We start from the raw sequence: 22492 nt of genomic DNA, 5'->3' as shown, positions 1-22492 counted from the left end.
CTATCTGAGCACACAGAGTAACTTTTTGTAAATATTATGAATCAGGTAATGACACAGTGTTTGTCTAAACTCAGAAGTTTTGTACAAGTCTATTAAAGTAACTGTCTTTTGCATGTAGACATGGGAGCGGGAATAAATTGCATAAAAAACCCACACACCTTCTCTTCTGTATCACATGCCAATTGACATGTTTCCATTATTTTACAAAAAATTAATTTCTTTAGAGTTTGAAATAATCAAATTTCATAGGTGCTCCTTAAAACAACATTTTGCTTATAAAATATCAATACCAACATGATTACTACGTCACTTTGTTAGAATTACATGAGATCAACAGTGAAGATACGACAAGCTGCAGCGTTTCTTCTTTTGTGCTTACTTCAGGAGCAGTCAAAATGTGGATGAATACCTCAGGTAGCTCTTTGGTAACAGCAAAACACAATCACGAGGATTTTGCTTTTCTTCTTAAGAATAGAAATGTTCAACTTAAAGGACTACTTTCAGTACAAGCTTTACTGTTTCCCCACAAACAAAAATCAGTTAAGAAGTTGACAATAGGTAAAAACATTGAATCATAGAATCGTTTAGGTTGGAAAAGACCTTTAAGATCATCCAGTCCAACCATTAACCTACACTACCAAGTCCACACTAAACCAGTCAAGGGTAGACTAGACTAAACCATGTTCCCAAGTGCCACATCCACCCGCTTTCTGAACACTTCCAGGGATGGGGACTCCACCACCTCTCTGGGCAGCCTGTTCCAATGCTTGACTACCCTTTCCGTAAAGAAATTTTTCCTAATATCCAACCTAAACCTCCCCTGGTGCAGCTTGAGTCCATTTCCTCTTGTCCTATCGCTAACTACTTGGGAGAAGATTGAGTAGATCTGAATACGTCAACAGATGATAAAAGACCGTCTTCTAAAAGAAACGCCAAGACATTTGAACCATTTCAGGTTTCTTTTGGATTCTCTGTAACTGTGCCACTTCTCACATTTTCACCTGAAATGGGCTTGTAGCCAGAAAAAAAACCCCGAAACCCACAACCAAAATACAGACAGTTTAAATACCTTCACCTGAGGTGGTAAGACTGGGTGTATTTGCAGATTAGATCCTTCTCACAGAACTAACAAGCAGCAACACTGCACAACACTTCATCTAAACCTCTGACTAAAAGGCAAGTATTGTGCAGCTAAAAATAAATGAAACTGCTCCGGTCAGCTCTGAAGTGTAATTTAGCCCTTCCATATGCATAGAGTTTAGTTCTCCCATGAATACAGGGTATGCAGACCATGACCTGGCCTCTCCCAGTGTTCTCTCTGAGCATCACCCACTGGATTAGTTCTAATGACCCTTTGTTCCCCTGAGACTATCAACAGAGAAGGGTATGACAGAGATCCAGATTAAATTATTAGTTTATTAGGCTTTCAATACTAAACATTATGTTTCACAATTTTCCAAAGTACATGACATAGTACAGCTAAGGAAGTCTCAAGATTCCCGAGAAGCACACATCAACTGTTGCCCATATTTTGCAACTAAAGAATAGAGAAAGCAAGTATCAGGAATTTGATTAGAATCAAATATAAGGACTGATACTGCTGTAAAACACTACAGAAAATAAAATAGAAGGCTACGCCTATTCTTTTCTCTTTTAGGTAAGCTTGATACAGTAAGCCTACACCATGAAAATTCAGTCTTTCAAAGGAGACCATTAAGAAGGTCCTGTAGACCATTTCCACATACCCTGCAAATCTACTGTCAGACTGAACAGAAGTCCAGAACCTGGAAGAACAATACTACTTCTATGGAAGTAGTCAGAAAATACAATCAGAAAAGTCATACTAATTCACCAATAAAATCTGTCTTGAATTTCCCTAGCTAGATTTGCTAAGCAATTTGCATCATTCTGCACAAGTTAGCAAGGTTCAGCAACATTTTTGCCTCCTATATAATTGCACCATTACCACCTGTATCTCTCCAGGTATAGCACTACCTCTCCTACACTGAATACAGACAGCCTGCCAGGAACTCTATGGATCGAGTATCCAATACTGGTATTAATGCATTATCTTTTTAAGTATGCCTAAAAGAAAGATTTTACCCAAAGAGATCTCAAGTCTAGTGCAAAGTAGATGGTGTGCAAGCTTCCAAGCTTAGGGTCTGAAAAAGATGACAGTAATGAATTGCCAGGGGCAAGGAAAACTTTAAATAAGACAGGTTGCTGATGAAATAGTAACAGGGAAGCACTTTGAAGCTTAACCTGTATACTGTTCATTTCCTTTCTCCAAACAGCATGGCAGTAGCTGTATGGATGTAAGGATTAAGGATTTGGCCATTATTGAAGGTTTTCTCTCTGCTGCCTCTGTTGAAGGCTTTCTTCCTCTGTTCTGCAATCTATGAATCTGAGCAAGAGTACCAGGGCTAGAAGCGTACCTACCAAGGCAGAGGAGCTCAAGATGCCCACATCTCCATTCAGAAGGAAGGCTTTTCCTGCACCAGATACGCAGCACAGTGGCAGCAGTGCAGCTTTAAACATTCTTGCGATTAACTGAGAAGCAGCTTGCTTTGTTTTTGTTCTGCAGCAGTGAGATTTTAAGAGAGGAAAGTACAAAAAGGAATACTTTGAATTTTGGAAAGACAATCGGTGTTACGCTTCTTAATTTAAGGTTTGGAAAAGTATGTTCCTACTACAAAGCCTACCACTAGAGAAGGAAAACATAGTGCTCTTTTCCCAAAAATGGTGAAGCAGAAGAGATACAGTGTCCTTTATCTTTGGGCCTGGGTGCTGTCTTCTAGCCACAAAGTGACTGGAGCCGGAATTGAAACATTGGCTTCCCTCCCTACTGGCTGAGGCACATTACTTCAAGCAGCAAAACATTTTGCAGCTGTATCTTCCCTAGAATCACCCCTCCCTCACATGAACAAGAAAAAAAAAGGTATTTTGGACTTTGGCTTTAGAGTTACCTTTGGGTGTTCAAAGATACAACAGCATCAGCTGCAAAGTGTTGATAAGGCAAACTGACAGGTGCACGATGCAAAAGCTGAACTATGCTCTCCTAAAGGTTGAGGGAAGTACATGACAGAAAGCCTCTCTGGAGGCAGACAGGATCCCTCTCTGGAAGCCTTTAAATACAGTTACATACCCTCACTGAATCTACAGGAATTTTAAACATGTGCTCTAAAACGCGCTTACCTCTCTAACACACAGACTATCTTATTTTAGGCACAATACACCCTCTCCATAGCTATCTACAAAACATAGTGACATTGAAACTAAGGCAAACGTAACTTGTCACCACCTCTTTTACATAGATTCTTCCCTTTCCTCATCTATCAGTAGCTCCATCACACCTCATTTTAATTCAGAAAAATCCTACTCATCTCTTCCAAAATAGAAGTTGTTTTCAAAAATTATGAGCTATGTTCAGAGAAACTGGCTGTTCTGATCAACAACAGCTGCAACAATAAAGCAGGTAGAATAAATATATTATGATTTCCATGCATGCCTTATAATGTGCAATTTATAAAGTGAATACTCTGTTAAAAAAAAAAAAACACAAAAGACAATTCATTGGAATAAAATTGTGACTGGACAAAGACAGGTCAGAAAAAAGAAAACAAGAATGGGCTAAGACATCAATGCTGAAGAAGATTAAAGTTTGGGATGGTGACAAACTAGAGGGCATGGACATAAGAATGATGACAGTCTACAACCTTTTCAGTGCTCAGGTAAGATATATTCATGTGGCTCCTGAAAACAGTACATCTTATTTATTCTGCAGCGAGATTTGTTAATTCTCACAAAATTTTTTAAATGTATTCTTTATGGCAGGATCCTAAATACATTACCTTTCAAAATACCCTTCCAAGAGCCAGTGATATTATCACCTTTATGACAAAAGGAATCAGGACATACTAAATTAACGGAAAAAGCAGTCATCCAATATTAACCAATGATTTTGGAATTCCATATACGAACTTTTTAGAGCATGTATCATTCTATAAAGCTTTACAGTTTAAAGCAGAGCTCCAACTGATTTCAGTGACAGCTGAAAGTTCTCAGTATCTCTTCTTACCAAACCACAGGAAGTCAACTAACTGATCCATATGGTGATGAATGCACAATTAGTGGCCCATAGAAAATATGTGGTTAATATTCAGCATGACATAGGGAAAAAAAAACAAAAAACAAAAAACAACAAAACTCTGTAGCAGTCAGCAAGAGAATCAAATTCTCCATCACATCATTCAATTCCCCCATAAAAAACATTTTCCTTTTCTGCAAGCCACAACTTCATTCACTACATAACTGCTAGCCTTGACTGTCTACTCCCCAACAAAATCTGAATTAATTTCCAGAGCCTTGCTGCCCTATGGGATATGCAAAAGAGGTGCTGGCGGGGGCAGGGAAAACACCACAATCATACAGCTACAGACTAAGATAGAATGCACACAGATTGTTAATTCTGTCAGTTTGCATTTACACAATTTTAATTATTTCTTTCAGTATTTGTCACAGATACCTACTAGCAACAAAACAAATTTTCAGATATTTTTACTGTATTCTTAAGTCATTCAATAATCACTTAAATAATGTCAAAGCTTTTACGTAAGTAGATTTTGCGCGACACTCAGGATACAGCTACACAAAAATCACTTCCAAGTTGCTCCTAAACCCAGTTTCTACCGGTCCTCTGAAGCGGACACTCCCAGGCCTGACACATGGCAGAGCCCCTGGAAGGTACGTCGAACACCCCTCCCACTCTTCTCTGCAGCACGCTTAAAACAACGTGGGTCCAGGGCCTCTGCAGAGGCTGGCTGCCCGCAGCTCCTTCCTGGCTTCTGATGCTTCACATTCTACACTCGAGTGCCCTCAAACAGAGAAAAGTATAGAACGGAATATCATTGACCTGCAAAGCAGTTCCCAGAAAGACTCCCCATTGCAGTTTGGAATGCATCTTACCTTCCCATCTGAGAATAAAGTTCAACACGGACTATTTTGGCTAAAGCTATAAATGATACTCACATTTCCTTTCTTTCAGACTAGAAGGAATTCCCCGACCTTTAACGCAAAGCCAGAATTAGCTCAAGCTTTTATACAGCCAAATTACTTGATAGATGCACAAAGAACACCATGTAAATTCCTTCATAACACCAACGTTACCATTCCTTACTCCGTTCTTACACCATTAGGATCTGCTGATTTCTGGGAAAGAAATCAATAAAAATCTCCTGACCGTTCAACAAGGTACAGTTACACAATACATCATCTTCAACCTCTTAAGCTAGGCTTGCTGCTATCACAGATGCATTTCACCCTACAATCAGTTCCCTACCCTCAGGTGTGCGGATGTCAAACTGTGGAGCTGAGCTGTAGATCTTTTTCACTGAAACAGCAACCAAGAGGCTGGGCAAAAATGCTCAACATCCAGTGTGAAAGGATTCGACTTCCACAAGTGCTTTCAAAATACCAGTTGATGTAACGCAAAAAAGCAGTAACACATTCATTAATTAGGCCTTGCATTTCCAAATGACAGGTGGGACTGGCTCCTGGTCTTATTAGAGACTGCTTGAGATGAAGACATTTGCCAGGCAGTAGGCACACTTTCACATATAATACAAAATCCTCAAGTTCAGGAGAAACAGCATCCCAGGCCAAACAGCTCAAGGACAATCAATCCTTGTATACCGTTCCAAGTCATACTCAATACATGAAACACTTTATTCCCACACTTGGAATAATTCTGAGAATTAGGTAAGCAAGTCTTGGTCCTACATGTCCTGTCATTGATTTGAAACTGTTCAAAAGCTAGGTACTTATACTGGGGGAAGAGAGGCACATTTAGGTCACATCACAATGCTAAGGTTTAAGATTGACTCATAGCTCTCATAACTCTTAGCAAACATGGAAAGATGGTTCTAAACCACCACCTATGTGTTCTGCACTTGTGCAGAAGCTAAGCAGAGGGCAGTGCCCTGAACACAACCAGGAGGCCAGTGCTCTGCAATACCACCAAAATGGTGATGGATCAAACTCTCTTTTCATGGCAAGGTTTCCTTCCTGAGCTATCAGGCTTGAATGAAAAAGGAAAGAAAAATTATCACATTGACTTCTGGTGTTTGTCTTTCTCTTAACACTGTGAAGATCAAAAAGAAAAATATGAATAGATTACTTCAAGTATTTAAGTTTTGAATCCTAACTACTCTCCTCAGCTAATGAGCCCCCAAATGATGCACAGTATGCAGTTAATGAAATCACATGAGAGAAACATGCCTTTTCTTTTCTAGTGCAACTATCTGCAGTAACATTTCTGAGGAATTAAATCAACCCACAGGAAAGGTATTCTCAAGCTTGGTGCAGAAAAGTACATTAAAACCACAGATTATTTTGACTGCTAACAAAGCCTAGGAGATTCTTGAGCACAGCAATACAGTCTCAGCTACCAGTTAAAGGCACAAGAAGCAAGAAGGAAAAAGCATTCAGAGGGATGAGTAAAGGAATTACTCTCCATTTAAACCACAGCTCACATACTACAGTACTGAGCTCACAAAACGGAAGGGACTTACTATGTTAGTATTATATACAAGAAAGCTTCCTCTGTTACATGGGATTGAGAAGGGGTAAAGGACCCAAGAACCTCCAGGAGAACGTTAAGTTCTTTTGTGCAAGTTGGGATTTAGCTCAAGAAATCAGCGAGTAACTGGCTCTATACCTATCCTTAATATAGCTCAGAGACACAGATACATTCATCAGCAGAAAATACAAAGAATAAAAACATTCAGCAGGAGATGGGATAACTGCATTATTTACAATCAGGAAAACCACAAATGAGCTACTGAAGCTCTCCAAAACAAATACTGATGTAGGATCTGGTTTTGCACCAGCTTGCACTTCATTCAGATGTTACTGTTCCATACCAAAAAAAATTTGTAAAACCCACTACTGTTCTGACTGCCTTTGATTTTACACAGGTGTGAATGACTATCCATTACTTCAGATGTCATGTGGTCAGGCTGTTAATACTTTCTTTTTCCCCCCCAAGAAAGATCACTTTTAAGGAATGTTTTGATTGTTTAAAGTTACTCTGTTCTCTATCCATCTGCTAACGAAGCCAAGACCAGACTAAAACCCCAAATTCCACTCTCCACAGACTAACAAGAAAACAAATTCATATTAGTAAAGTGCATCACCTCAGAGCGTAGATTATTTCTTGACCTTCCACATGTGATTGCAAAAGAAAGAATAGCAGGAAAGTTTCTAAAGTCCTACTGTATGGAATCAAGAATGAGAACCCTAAATCACTGTCATTTTATAAATACTAAAAGTGCAACAACAGAGCAACAGCTATTCCTTCCCCATATCCAAAAAGTATGCACAAGGGCTGGCTATGGCAGTAGGCCATGGAAGGCAAATTCCAAGCCTTGCCATACTTTCACTGAAGAACTCGGAGAAACTCAATGTCCACTCTCCAATTCCTCTATTCCAGGTGTATCACAAAATAAGTACCTTGAGACACTTCAAGAACTTTTGTCATTTGAATCTGGCAGAGCAAAAAGACAAATGACAGCAATTTGTACAAAATGTTACTGCACAAACAAAAGACAAAAGTAAATGCAAATTATAATGAGACAATGAAATCACTCAGAAATATACTTACTAAAAAAACTCCCCCATAAATAAATTCTGATAACTTCCAATGCAAATCATCATGTATTACATAAATTACGCTGCACCTGGGAGATAGCTGCTATCTGCGAAGTAATCTCTCATAAATAGTTCCTGAATTTTTCTTTGGCAGTACTATTTAAAAAAAAAAGAATTCAGTATTTCTCTTCTGGCATGTCATGACTAAGTTGCTATAAAAACAGACTGACCGACTGACCGACTTGACCAACCAACCTTGGGGCACCCCACAGAATGTGGTCAAAAGTCCTTAAGCACAAAACACTGAAACAAAATTAACTAAAAATGTAGAGCACCCATTCTTAATGGAAAGCTGAGTTTTACTGAGCACAGTTGCTTTAAAATTAATTCCTTGCAGGGTGGTTCAGAGTGCAGTGGGAACAGGCAGGAAGCAGAAACTCTGGAGGACCAGGCAGAAAAAAAAGGAGGGGTGGAGGGGGGAATTTCCTGATCTGTAGAAGTAACCGTACTGTGAAATTGCCTACCTATACTGTCTTTTTTACCTCAACTGGTGACTAAATACAAGGTTGTAAGAGGACTTGCCTCAGCCCTCAGTTAAAACTTTTTTGAGCAATACCTATGCACATGCAGCTTTCCAGGAGACAATTTCCAGTGTTAGCCGAGATTATAATCAAGAGTTTCTGGTTATCTCCCTTGTCATCATATTTGACTTCCTGAAAGCATACAAAGTTTTATGGGAAAAGTTTCTAGTGTAGTAATATTATATACACATTCCCTTTCTCCTCTCTGAACCGAATTTTGCAGCCTAACAGTTACTTGCTCCAACACCACCAACAGTCTTCCCCAAAGTGCACCAAACTAAGCAAGCCCTACAGATGGTAGGAGTCAGTGCAGACTTATCTCCTAAATACTACAAGATGAGACTTAAATGTACACATTACACTTTATATGAGATATTTAGATGCTCTGGGAAAACTTTCCTGAAATACCAGTGGCATGCATGTACTTTGTGGAGCTGCAGGAGAGATTTTGAAAAGGTGAGGTACAAACTGCTGTATGAGTTAGAAGTAGTTTAATTTTTATGGAGGTCCAAGTTCAACATACATAAACAGTTGCTCAAAACACAATTCTGGCAAGCAGCCACCTGACCACTGCAGAAAAGAGCATTTCCCTTATGAGAAATAAAACAATTGCCACTGCTCTGAATTGTACAATGCTAAAGTTACAGGAGAGGGAAGGAAGAGGACAGTAGAGCAACAAGATCACAGAAATAACATTCCAAGCTTTCTTGAGTAATGACACCAAGAAAAAACATACCCAAACAGTACGCTGAAAATTTAAGCAAATAGATAAAGCACTTAAACATTCAGAAGTTACAAACCACCCACACCTTCAGGAATTTCCACAGAAAACGTTTCAAAAACTTTGGAAAAAAAAAATTGGAAGAAACATACACATAAACCTGTATCCTAGAAACTGCTTTTCCACTGAATTTTTGAATGGCCTTCAACAAATCACAGCTCCACTTCTTTGCAGAGATATTTAAGTTGCTAATAACCACCCTCTTTTCTCAAGCAGATTTTCAAGGCAATATACGCAAGTGCCCAGTATCATTGTAAATAGTCTTCTTGCCAGGAATCATACTATTGAAAGCAAAAAAAGAACATTTAGAACCCTCCCAACTTGGAAAGAGAAATACATTTTTAAAGTATATTTTAAAAATTAAAGTGAAATAAAGGAAATATTCTCTCTGGACATCTAGAAAAAGCTACAGTACTTGAACTCTAGTTTTAAATACTTAACCAGTTAATGTCCTCAAGTGGCTTGGCTTTCTTTAAAATCTCAGCAGCAAGCATGAATTGCTTTAACATAGCACATGAATCAGTGAATTAACTTCATGTTTATCTCCATTAAATGAGAGCAGAATTTGGCTTATAAATGCTTCTTCGTACCAGACAGACATCACAGTTTTGGCTCATGGCTCTAAGTCAACACCTACCACTTAAAGTCTATATAAGTTTATTGTAAAAAAAGTGTTTTCCTACACATACAATTTATACCTACATATACAAACAGTCTTCTAAATACATCATCTGAATTTATATTTAGTAATTGTACACATATTCATCTTGATAGACAGCCCTCCTTCCTAAATATCCACTAGTGAATCCTCCCCCGTTGAGACATCTTGATTTTCTGAAATCCTGACACACCACCTATGGCTGGGAAACGTGCCTTTCACTGGAGAGCCTGTTTTTCTCTGAAAGAGAAAAAAGCAGCCGGGAAAAATAGGACCGAAGTCCTCAAGTTCCAGACATAGAAGAGTATGATATGAGACACATACTGACGCAGAGATAAAGAGGAGAATCTGGGTTTATTCAGAGTCCTAGGTTGAAATTGTGAGGCTCAAAATGTCTGTAAATAGCACACTTAAAGAATTCAAATATTTCTGTCTTTCTTGAATACTCTAAGTGAGAAAGGACAGCAGGTATGACACAATGCAAAAGAGCTACATTGCTTTTATAAACACACACACAAAGGACCCAAACCCCTGTGATAGGTGTTTATGCTTAACTCAAACGTGCAGTTTGACATGCTTGACCTGGCTTCTCTTGAAGCTAATGAAAATTCTGCCACAAGCTTTTAGAGGGATGGTGGTGAAGGTGTTATCGAAAACAACGATCAGCATACCAAGAAGAAATCCTTGTAGCTTTGCCAAAATTACTTCATTTACCATCTTCCATCTCCTGCAAGTTTCCTCTGCCGCTTCCCATAGGAAATGGTTTTGTACCCTTTGACGCTGGAACAGTGCTAAGAATGACCTTCACACCCTGTCACTGTAAGAGTGTATGATTTCACAGGGTGAAGGGGTACAAAAACAACTGGAGAAGGTGTGCCTGAGAGAAATGAAAATCTAAAGTAAAAGCAAAACCAAATGGTACCCTAACATTAGCAAAAGTGCCATGAAAATCTATCAGTCACAAAGTTTTCTTTTTTGCTTTAGGATCAGTGGGATAACATCAAAACTACTTTATTTTACTAAAGAAAATACTTGCCCCAAACAAATGAATTAATTTGATCTAACCAGATCTGACAGTGACTTATTAGAGAAAATGGTTTCCTTAAACTGGAAAAGAAGAAAAGAAAAAGGAAACAAAAAATAAAAGGAAACCCCCAAAAGCTGGAACCCCTCTCTGAAATGACAGACACAAGGCAAGAAACTGTGGTTCTTTTAGAGACAGAATAACATTCACTTAACTCCTAGGTTTTAAAATGTACAATTTAATTTTGCTGAACACGAGCAGTCATCACTAAGCATTGTCAATTCACATTCTACTTCTTAATTAAGGTGGGTTAGGGAAAAAACCAAAAATCACAAGATCACGTGGAACAAAGGTAGACAAGTTTTGAATGTTTCATGGGACATGACAGTTTGATGTCACTAGAAGTTTAGTGCTACAAATTCAGCATGTTTTAGAACTGAATGTATTGAGGCTTTAGAAACAGACAATGCACAGCAACATACCATGTAGATCTTGGGGTGTTTAAGAAGCTTTTGTAATTATTACTATGATCATATACATGGTTAAATACAGTCACTGACAACACAAACTACATGACCAAGATAAAGCAAAAAACCTTGAGACTGGCTTGTTCCCTTATGAAGAAAACTTAATGGTGAAGTTAAAGCAAATTTTTAAGTACTGATGTGAAGAATGTCTTGGAAGAGATTCTCTTCTATTGGTAGTGCCAAGGATCACAAGGTGAATGTAATATTGTCAGTAAATAATACTGACTAATTCCATTAAGTACTCTTAGTTTTGGAGAAAAGGAATGTAAAAATTCAAGAAGAGCATAGCTAGACAGGAAATCAGCAACTCCTTGCCACCACTGCACCTTTCTTTTCCCCCCCAGAGTTAAAGCACTAGGCATCAGATGACACCTCTGCCAAATCACCCAGGAAGAGACTTTTCAGGTGTTAACATGAGCTTAGGCAGCATATACTCAACAGCGTATTTGTACAGTTATTCACTGAAGTAGCTAAGAAACTATGTCACTAGAAGCAACTGGTTCCCAGATCATCTTCTCTCAAGTCAAAAGTGTTACTCAAGGATCAAATTAACCAAGAAATATCAAGTTAACGAAATAATACACAGCATCTGTGGTAATACGCATCATACACCATTTCCTCTTAGTAACCTTAACTCTATTCAGTTTGCTTTTTGAGACTCTGGATTATCACCAGTGGAGACATTAAGTCATTCCTTACTTTCAGAAAAATAGGTAACACACAAGAGTATGAAGAAAACAAAAAAGCCAGCCTACCAAATACTTAGATCCAGAAAAATCAATTTGCCTAAATTTATTTCAGGAGTTAAATTACGACTTTTGCAAAGATACCGAAGTTCAGAAATACAGCTGTCGTTAGCCAAAAGTGGTTGCTAGCTATGGAGGTAAAAATAGTCAATATTATGGTGGAGCGAGACAACAAAATAGAGCATCTTAGGACAGAAAGAGCACAGCTAAACGATAATGATTTTCTCTGCAAATTTCTATTTGCGTAGGAAGCGGCTTCTATCATTTCCCTCTAACGTATCAGATCACAGGCAAAACAAGTCTCTTTTATGTCAGTCCCTACCAAAATTATAAAAGGATCCTTTTAAAATTATCACAAAATAGAACGACGTCAAGTGTTTTCTAAAAGTTTGGGGAAATAGAACAAAACTATTCCAAGTGTGTTCATATAAGAATCCTTGTCTCTCGGTTACAAAACTGAGTACAAGGAAAGCTGTTTAAAGACATTGAGTGAAACTACGCCAAATACCACAAAAAAGACAAATACACCAACACTTTTCTTCTTCCAAGGATTTGCCATCATCAAAATCAGACAGCTATTTTGAAAACCCCTATTCATGATTAGAAATTTTCTCATTGCAAGAAGAAATGTTTCAGTAACTGTTACGGAAACAAAAAGGCTCACTGAATTTCTACACCAAATAGCTATCAGTAAAAGCTGGTAACGTCAAAATTTGCGTCAAAATTGTAGCTTCCTTGTACGTTAGAGGGAATCCGAGAGGCAGCCTCTAAACTTGGAGCACAGGAGCTACAGTAGGTGAAGCCACTGAGGTCCGGACTGTAACAGTCCTAGCTCCCTTTTGTACAAACACCAGTACGTCCTACCTAGCCCCCTCCTTCTGTACAAACACCAGTACAATCTCTTCACACAACCTGATCAACAGATTTCAACACGTTTTTTCAGGGTTAGTTTCCAACTGGATTATGTCCCTCTGCCCATGTAAGCACCAGCAAAACAGAGATCAGTGGATTTAGCCAGCGTTAAGACACCATCCAGTCAGTTCCCACCCGAGATAAAACCAGCGAGTTACAATTAAAATACCAACTTCTATTTCCTCCTCCCCTTGTTACTATGTATACTGCAAAACACCTCAAACACCACAGTGCTTTATTTACGAAAGGCAGTGTGGTAAGGGTGAAAGAGCTTCAATGAGCAAGAGCAGGAAATACCTTGGGAAAAATGACATTTTCTTAAACCACTTTGCAGTCATCTAACAGAAGCCGTTGCCACCCTTCCTATCACTTCTTTATTTTAGTTTTAGGTATTAAAATGATAAAGCTATACTCTCACTTAAGTCTCTTTGTATTTAGGCTACAGAGTAAAACAGATCACAACTTCTTACTCACAGCCAGAACAAACAGCCCAAGGCCCCAGCTCTACAAGGGCTCACAAGTAGAAATGATTCATGTTAGTAAATCAATTGATACATACTGGGTCTAACAAGAAATATACAGGGTCTTTACAGAAAATGCTGTGTGGATGCACCTGTAGGCAAAGCCTGCCTGTCTTTCTCACACAGGTGACGACTTCTTGTTACCACTCTCCACACACAATCTCTATATTATGAACCTGACGAGCAAAATCATGAAAGCTTGGGGGTGACTGGGGAGAAACAAAGAAACAAAACAATCCAAATCCAGAAACCAAGATTTTGGCCATGGGAAGACCAGACTGACACATGGATATCCACATCGTATTAGAAAGACAAACTGAGTTCTTGCTCAGATGAAAAGCAACAGAATGGAAGTGGGCAAGAAAAGGAGGCGGCCTCAGCTTAAGAGAAGGTAAGTGTGTTAAAGCTTTGCTTTGAAATAACATTACCCATGAAAAGCACACAGAAAGGAAAGGAGGAAGAACGCAGAAATAGAGACCTGCGGGCCCTTTACCACAGGTGAAGGCACCTCACAAGCAGGACAGTCACACAAGCCTAAAATAAGGCAGGATTTTAAGGTTAAAAGGATGAAAGAAGGGCAACAGTGAGAGGGAACACTTAAAAAAAAAATAAAATAAAAGGAAAATCACTTTACACAGAAAAACCGCTCATGTACCCTCCACTCTGAGAACAAAGTATTTCCATGCTCCTGAGCTAAGACAACAAAGTCTTCCTCCAAGCCCAGACTTCTGAGACTGAAAAGAAACCGAACAAAAGAGCAACGAAGTGTTGCTGGCCTAATCCCACAACGTTTGAAGGAAATGCAATTACCATTATTAACATCTACAAATGCTTTTTTCCCCTCCCCTTTAGAATCCCATTCTAAACTCACCTAGTCTTTCTACAAAAAGAATTACCACACATTTCTACTAAATTGCTGAACAAAATATATTTAAAAGGTTGGGGTTTTTTTCCTCAAAATGGCCTACAAAATACTGCAGTTCATAACATCTATAAGCTCCAGATCAAAAGCTTTTCAAAAAGGTGCAGAGGGAAGGTGCACTAAGAAGCTGATCCCTAAGAATAGAAGAAACCTACAATATGGTGTAACAAAACTAATTTAAATCAAACTGGAAGTCTGGATATGGATAAGGAAGAATTATGAAACACAAAGTCTTAGGAGTCTGGATATACCTCATGTGGATTTTATCCATGGTGACCGCTAGTAAACCTAATTAGGCTGTATTACTAGAAATAAAGCAAACTGACCCCTCTGAATAGAAGATTTTTGCAGTTATTATTAAGCCTAATGTCATGTTTAAACTATTTGAAATAAAAACCTTGTAGTTAACAAAAGACTGCACATGATTGACCTAAATCACTTGCATTTTTTACAGATTTTAGTCCACATTAGTGGCATTCCCAAGCTTAATGAGGATTTTAGAAAAACAGTATGTTGAGGCAAGTTAGACCAGAGTAGAACAAAATATTCTAGTTTTTCAGCCAGAAGAAGAAAACAAAATTAAACAAGTACAAATGCTTACGGAAGGAATGCCTGCTTTGCCAAAAGAGAAAACTTAAAGAGTCTGGGAGTTGGCCTTTTCTTTTAATTCTGTCTCAGCTATCCACTGTACTTTTTTTTAGTCAGGTTTTATAGCTTGGCAGCTAAGATCTAATTGCTTCTTGGAAGTTCTCTGTGCAAATGGAGATGGTAAATATTTTACAGTATAAAAGTAATTAGGGATCCTATAAATGGGTTAATGTTTTGCAAAGACACATCCAGGATAATTTACAGTGTCCACTTTCAGAAAATAATATGGGAAAAATAACGTCCAGTATAGTAGCCTGCATCCACTTTGTATCTGGAAATTCTGTATTCGCAATAAAATTTCAAAACAACACTGGCACTTGACTATCCAGCCACAGGTATGACTCAGAATTGAAATTACTTTTATTTGCTGCTGCTATTCAGAATTCAAGCACTGCTCTATGGGTGTAAGATAGCACTTCAAAAAGAAAGGTAGTTTCTCTCAATCTTTGTTTAGAGAAAAAAAAATATATATAACACAAAGTATTAAACCATATCGGGCCAAGTAAGCTCATTGTCCTTATAGCACAATATCGTTCTTTCAGTCAACTGTGAACTAATAATATGCTACAGGTTTTAAAAGACTACATCAGTGAAGTTCAGGAGAGAAGGGCCAAAAGACAAGGAAGGAGTTCAATCACGTACACATGTGCAGAGCGTCACACGCTACACAGAGGTTAAGAATTCAAACACACCTTCAGCAGTACATTTTACGGTTATGATAGTCCCACAAATAAACTATTGGATTAACCCTTTAACATGAAATATCTTAGTAACAGGGAATTTATTGTGTTGTCATGAGGTTTACAATGCCCACTGAGCAGACTAACTCATATAATTGTATTTCTCCATTTGTCCCCATTAGACCAAAGCATGCTAGGAATTTCTGTACAGAATAAAGGCATTCCTAAAATTCCTGAAAATGAAGTATTAGTTAGTTTTCTATCTAAGCAAGCAGTACTCCTTTGCAATAAAAAGGACATCACTGCAGAAGTTAGTCAACCTAAATACACAAGCCCCAAAGCCTGTCAGGCAGCCTCCGAATACCTCCAAATCTCCCCAGCCCAAAAGAACAAAACCAACCAAAAGGAACATCCTTACAAAACTTAACTTTAAGTAAAAATAAGTTTAAAAAAACTTGGTATACTATAAATGTGTTAAGAAACAAACGTGTTACAATGGGTTAATGCCTCACTCCACTGGAAACTGGCTTTAACCCTAAGGCAAAACAAGTAGAATTAACTGGATGGTCTCACAGCTCATTTGGTCACATCAGAACTGTTGATTAACTTACAGTAATTCATTTCCTCTGTTCAAGACAAAAATCAAAATTGAAATAAATGTGGGAGAGGTCACAATTCAAAAGGTACAGGGGTTAAACACAAAGCTACCCAACAGCAAGGTCTACACAGGCAACCATTCTACCTTCTTTCCTGCAATTTCTTTTTCTTTTCAAGTAATTTGGTATAAAACTGCATCTCTGTAAAAGCTGTTTACACAGTATTCTGAAACATGGAGATTTGAAGGTCATTTCTATTTGCCAGCATTGAAGAACCTCCTTCTCTTACCCGAATCAATAAAAAGCATTTAATTGTTAGCTGCAACTAGGTAACAGAAACAACAGTTTACGTAAATGTGCAGTAAAGTGTTATCATAAAACAAAAGACAGAAGTTTATGCAAGAATGCCACAATGACTTCAACACAGATAGATCCCCATACCTCCACATACATCAGCTGCAGGCAATGAAACAACTCACATTTAAAATTAGATATATATGCTTAAGCACATTAAGCAGCCTTGTCAAGCAGGATGCTCATTCTTTCCCAAAAAGAATTTAATAACTGGGTTTGCTTATGTCAATCAGACCAAGAGGTATGACTATAAGAAGAAAACACCAATTGTAATTCCTAAAATGTATTTTTTTTTAATTATTTCTAATGGGTTAGACAGTACTAAGCACCAAAGTCTACTTTCAAAAAACAACAAGGAACACTTAAAGAAGTTGCGAGCTAAGACTTTTGCTGCTGTCTCTGCTAAGAATAGGACCTAAATGAAGGATTTTTTTAACAGTCTGTGTTAGAAACAAAATACAAGCAACTCATAGCTGGAAATTCCTGTGATTTCTTTCATGACCTACAAACAGATGAACAACATAAGAGGTGCAGTCATCTAGAGGCAAGACTTCTTTTGTTACTAATATTTAAAAACAAACTAGCTCGAAAATGGGCATACAATTTTTTCTTAAGAAAAAAAACATGAGAGAGAGAGACTGCCAGAAAGAAAATACGGACAGCCTCTCCACAACTCTCTCTTGAAAAAATGGTTTTATGATGATAGAACCATTTTAAATGGCCAGAAGAGATGCTGCACATCCAAACAACAGAAGTATGAGGCCAATGATGACAGACTATTCTATGACAATATCAGCACTGCATAAACACCACAACATTTCAGTTCTACTAGAGATGAAATGAGAACAATTTAATCCATCTTCCAAGCCTACTTTGGTAGGGAAAAAAAAAAAACAAACCACCAAAACAACATAAAAGCCACTCAAGGACAGTTTACATTTTTCCTGCAAGAGGACAGATTCAACCAAGTCACTGACCTCATCATGCTATTGGTAGTGCCCTCCATCTTCCCCTCCTTGTATCTCCACACATTTTGAAGTGTATTCTAGTTTTCTTTCAATGCATCCTAAATAACATCATTCTAGTTTCTTTTTAAAACCAATTCAAATCGGTGCCATTGTAAAGGAAGTTCTCCCAGAACAAAAACATCTCTAAAAGCTTCTTTCTATCACTATATTTTTCTTTCAAGTTCAGCTTATCAGCCTTCATTATCTCCCTCACAGTCTTGAGTCACTGTGGCAACTCATACACATGTAGAAAAAAAAAAAAAAAAAACAACACAAAATGCTTGGAATTCTGAATAGCTTTCTCTGGTAAACTCCAGTTGCTACAATTAGACAATCCCTTTTCTAATCACAAATACAACTATCAATAGCGATAAAAATGAAAACTAGCATCAAATACATAGAACAAGCCAAATCCAAATGTTTCCTTTCCTTCCTGTCATCTCAAAACATGCCCTGATTTAACCCTCAGAACTCAAATACACCGGTTGTTTCCATGGTTGTCTTTGCATATTAAATGCCTATATAAAATAAAACAACAAAATCAAATCATCTTATTCACGTCATAAAATTAATAATGTACAAAAATAGGCAAAGTAATTACGTTTTCACTTTCAGCCAAAAAAAAAAAAAATTTTAGAAGTAATGCATATTCTAAATCACAAAGCAATTAACTTGACCCTTCAAACCAGTGTAACATCATTTCCAGCACCTCAAAAAGAATGAAAACCTACAAACTTCAGGCAACTGCACATTGCAGAGATCTTATTTTCTCCATTTGCTGACTTAAACTTGTAACGTCAATCCAAAACAGAAGATGAACAACCAGCTCAGACCCTCATCTGTTTTACCCTGCTTAATTTTTTAATAAATTACAGAACTAGGTAAAAAGTTCATAAAATAGTACTAAAAGATTCAAGGACTAGAACATGAAGCTTCTTAGTTCCTCTAAATATAGCAGCAGTCACATGGCTATCCCTAAGACCGCATTAGCTTTTCTATGCTAGAATACCTCCTAACCCTGTTCCCCAAAAAGTTTAGATTGTGCTATAAATACTCGGTCTTACGTGAAATATGGCATGTTAACATAGCAGGCCTAGAACAGCTTAAAAATACACATCCACATACAGCCCCCACAAAAAAAACCCACCCCAACACCCCCACAAAACCAAACAGTAGCACCTCAAAATTGCACCACTGAAGAGCAAGAAAAAAATTGTGTTCAACAGCAGTCTATGATCACCAAATCTTTTCTTAAAGCCTTTTCTTAAAAATAACTAACTATACAAGTAAATCTTACTTACTTCTAGAAAGAATAATTTTAAAAAGCAGTTTAACCTTAAGATGATGAACAGTTCTCAGGAGTAAATTTGTACTTTGCAATTTGTAAATGCACAAACATACCAGTTCATACCATTCCAAGACCAGTTCCAATAATTTCAGATTGCAGGCCTCATAATAATAAAGCAAATTTGTGGATGCTTGGTGTAAACCCAACAAAACGTCCTTCCAAGACAGCAACCCACTGACATCCACCAGCAGATACACCATGCACCACGTTTTATTTCCCTGATGGGAAAAATAAATTAAGACACACTATTTTATATAGTACATTCAAAACTAAGAGTGCTTCACATACAGCAGCTTTCAGAACTCCCTGATGTAAAATTGGTGGTATTTCCCCTACTGTTCAAATAAGGAAGCTGAAAAAAACCTGAGCTGAGTGTACTTCAACATTGAGTCACTGACAGAGGCAGGGGCAGAGCCTATGATTTCTGGCTGCCAGCCTTCCGCTTCTGCCGCTACTCGGCATGCCTCCGACTTTAAAAACCACATATAACCTCTTTCTAATCAACCACTTGCATTGTTTCCCCTTTTGGGAAGACAGATAGGCGAGGTCACGATTATACCAAAGAACAGGGTACCCTTAGTAACCTCACTGCACCCAAGCGCTGGAGGGTATGCCACCTCTCTAAGAACCTGATTTTGCCAACCCGCTGATCTCAACAGAAATGCTGGAGACCGCTGGTTTCACTAGGAGGGCTGGCTTTCGGAAGACACAGCTCGTATGAGTGTTTGCAGGATAAAGACATCATTCACACAGACACTTCCAACGGCAGGTACTGGAAACCGTTGCTCTTGCATTTCACCTCACAAACCCTCTTGAAAAAACTCTCAGGGTAGAAGTCCGGATAGCGGAGCTGGGAGCAGAGGACTCTCGCAACTCAGCCTTGAAAATGGGAGGAACTGGTCTCATCTGAAGCTCAAGAGTCTTGCTAAGGCACAGCTGGAGAATGAGAGTGGAAAAGTAGCAGGAAAAACAGGCCAGCAAGAAACCTTGTTCCAGCCTTTCCAAAACAGTGTATTATTTCCATTAGCAGCCTGTAAAATTTATTATAGAAATCTTTGGGTACTGTCAGACCCTTGGAATGATGCATTTATCCATCAAACAACTACCACTGAATGCACCAGCACCCAATACGATGGGTCCTGAACACACCATTACTCTGATCATAACGATATGGTTAACTTTTTAAATTATTATTATTTACAGGATATCAGCTGGCTAGATCTGCTGCAGGCTACGCTAAGTTCTCACATACAAAATACCACTGGAGCCACCATATTTTCCCAGTCTTTCACAGCTTCTGTATGCCACAGTGACAGTTGTAGAGGGAACATGCTTCAGAAGTACTTTTAATTACTATTTCCTCCTTAGCTAGAACACATTAATTATAGCCTGTTCCTCCAGATAATAAGAAAACAAAGACCGGTGCAATACGAACAGTACAAGAAACTTAATTACTGAGTCAGATGTCCTTTAGATGTCAGTATGACCACGGAGAGGAGCAGGAAAATAAAACACACACATATCAGCCTCAAGTTGTTAGATCAGTTATCAAAACAATGCCTTTCCTCGGTGACTTCATTATGAAGAGCTCAACCAGCTAATTAATCAAACGCCTGCTACGCATTTTGAAAATGTCCCTTTTTTTTTTTTTTTTTTTTTTAAATAAAGGAGGCCTGCCGATGTATTTATTACAAAGCTAATGTGGTAAATGGTTCTGCATGTAAATGCAGAAGTGCAGCATGACTTTGAAGTTTGAAGGTCAGATACAGTAACCGTTCTCATCAAGGTTCTTATGTCAGATGCAAAACTGAGGATGCGGTCTATGTTTAGGAAGAGGAAGAAAACGAATTAAGAAGCAAAACATAGACACTACCAGTTCTGTGACAACTTAATAAAAACTGGAACACTATCGTTCACCTGTTTTCATTTAAACATCTGCAAATACCCTATCTCCCCAAAACAAATAAAGAAAAGGGAAAGGGTGCTGGGGGGACACACAATTTAATTCTGCTTTTCAACTCCTTCCTTCATCAGGAAAATCACTCTAAGTCAGCAACGATTTTATGTTAAGACACTGTCATTTTCTCCATTTTCATGGACATTTCAAACCTACAGCATCTAAAAGAGCTGGAGGATTTTCTTGTTGATCAACACTTTTTATTTTAAAGCAGTATAGATTTGACTGCAGATGCAAATCAAAGGATTGGGTACTGATCTTTTTTCCAAGTATCAGAGAGTCTATCCCTCACCCTTCCATATTCCCAGCAACTTTAAGATACAAACTCAACAGCTGGGCCTGAAGGCAAACAAATAATGCCTCATGTACCAGAGTCTGATCCATGTCAAAAAAGAGAAAGAATAACGTGTGTTTAACATGCATACCTCAAAGACAAATAACCAATATGGATTTCCTTCTAGCACCACCACCATGTTTAAATACAGTAAAACTGATAATACTTCCCAGTAAAACACTGAGTTATCAACAATCCCCTCTTACACGTAAATAACAGAGACATATACAAAGCAGACAGGAACATGGACGGATGTACACAAAATAAACACATTCAAACTTACCCCACTCTAGATACTCAAGGATGTTCTTCTCTCTTCTCAGAGGGGAATTATTACATTCATCATAAAGGCAGATGAGTATATCCAGCAAGGTTTCCACACTGAAGCATTGCCCATTAGTCTGAGTTGGCCCATCCAAAATAAACTGCTCCAACTGCTTCAAACGCACTTCTCCAGACATGGTTGTTTCAGTTTGCATTGGGGTTTCTTTTTTAATGATTATTATTACTTTGCCAAAAAAAACAACAAAAAATAAAACAAAAAAAAACACCTTTTGAGGGTTTTGTTGTTTGAAAAGAAGTCAACAGTATTTTTAACAAGTGTCAAACTGTGGCGGTGCTTAATATCCAGCCCACCTCGGTGTTCCCAGCCTGAAACTAAACCCTCGCGAGTGTCAGACACAGACGTATAGTATGTATATCTGTGCATACATAATTTTTAAGAGAAGAAAACAGTTATCCTAAAAAAAAAAAAAAAAATCTTTTAATATGCCTAATAAGGAGGGGGAAAAAAATATCTATCTATGGCCACTCCTGATGCTTTAATAAGCGCACTCAAATTCAACCGAGACTGACTGACACCGATTTCACCGTGCGTGCACAGGCATACGCACTTATATATTTAAAAAGGTCTTCTCCTTCATTCAAAATGCAGATCATGCAACACGCTCCTGAGAGGAGCCCCACCGCATCATTAAAGTGCAACAGCCCCCTCCGGCTCGCACCAGCCTTTCACTTCCCAGAACGGATGGGAAGGGGAGAATCTATGCATTTATATACAAGAAAGGAAGACGAAAACAGGGCGCGCAGCGGCGGGGGGGGAGGGAGGGAGGGGGCCGCGCAGCCCCGCCGCCCCCCCCGGCCCCGGCGGGCAGCGCCTCCGCGGCCACCGCGCCCGCCGTGGGGGTTGGGCGCAGGTCCCCCCGGCCGCCCCTCCTCAGGGCGCAGCCACGTCCTGCCCCGGGCAGCC

The 22492-nt window shown here is 38.6% G+C and overlaps 1 protein-coding gene across 5 annotated transcripts in view; it reads right to left on the bottom strand.

The window, feature by feature from the left end:
- The window catches only part of CDC42BPA (CDC42 binding protein kinase alpha), a 193149-nt gene extending 171230 nt beyond the window's left edge, over nucleotides 1-21919 (bottom strand). For 2 of the 5 annotated variants that reach the window (XM_075706897.1, XM_075706895.1), the window contains exon 1: nucleotides 21527-21722. In XM_075706897.1, coding sequence (XP_075563012.1) covers nucleotides 21527-21722 — 196 coding nt within the window. Of the gene's footprint in view, nucleotides 1-21526 lie in introns of all 5 variants that reach the window. The other 3 variants (XM_075706896.1, XM_075706898.1, XM_075706899.1) reach the window with 2 other exon arrangements.
- Between the last annotated feature and the right edge of the window lie 573 nt (nucleotides 21920-22492).

Source organism: Pelecanus crispus, chromosome 3, assembly GCF_030463565.1.
Source record: "Pelecanus crispus isolate bPelCri1 chromosome 3, bPelCri1.pri, whole genome shotgun sequence".
In the NCBI taxonomy this organism is placed as follows: domain Eukaryota; kingdom Metazoa; phylum Chordata; class Aves; order Pelecaniformes; family Pelecanidae; genus Pelecanus; species Pelecanus crispus.
Note: the sequence above shows the minus strand (reverse complement) of the source record. Positions and strands in the feature narration are given on the sequence as shown.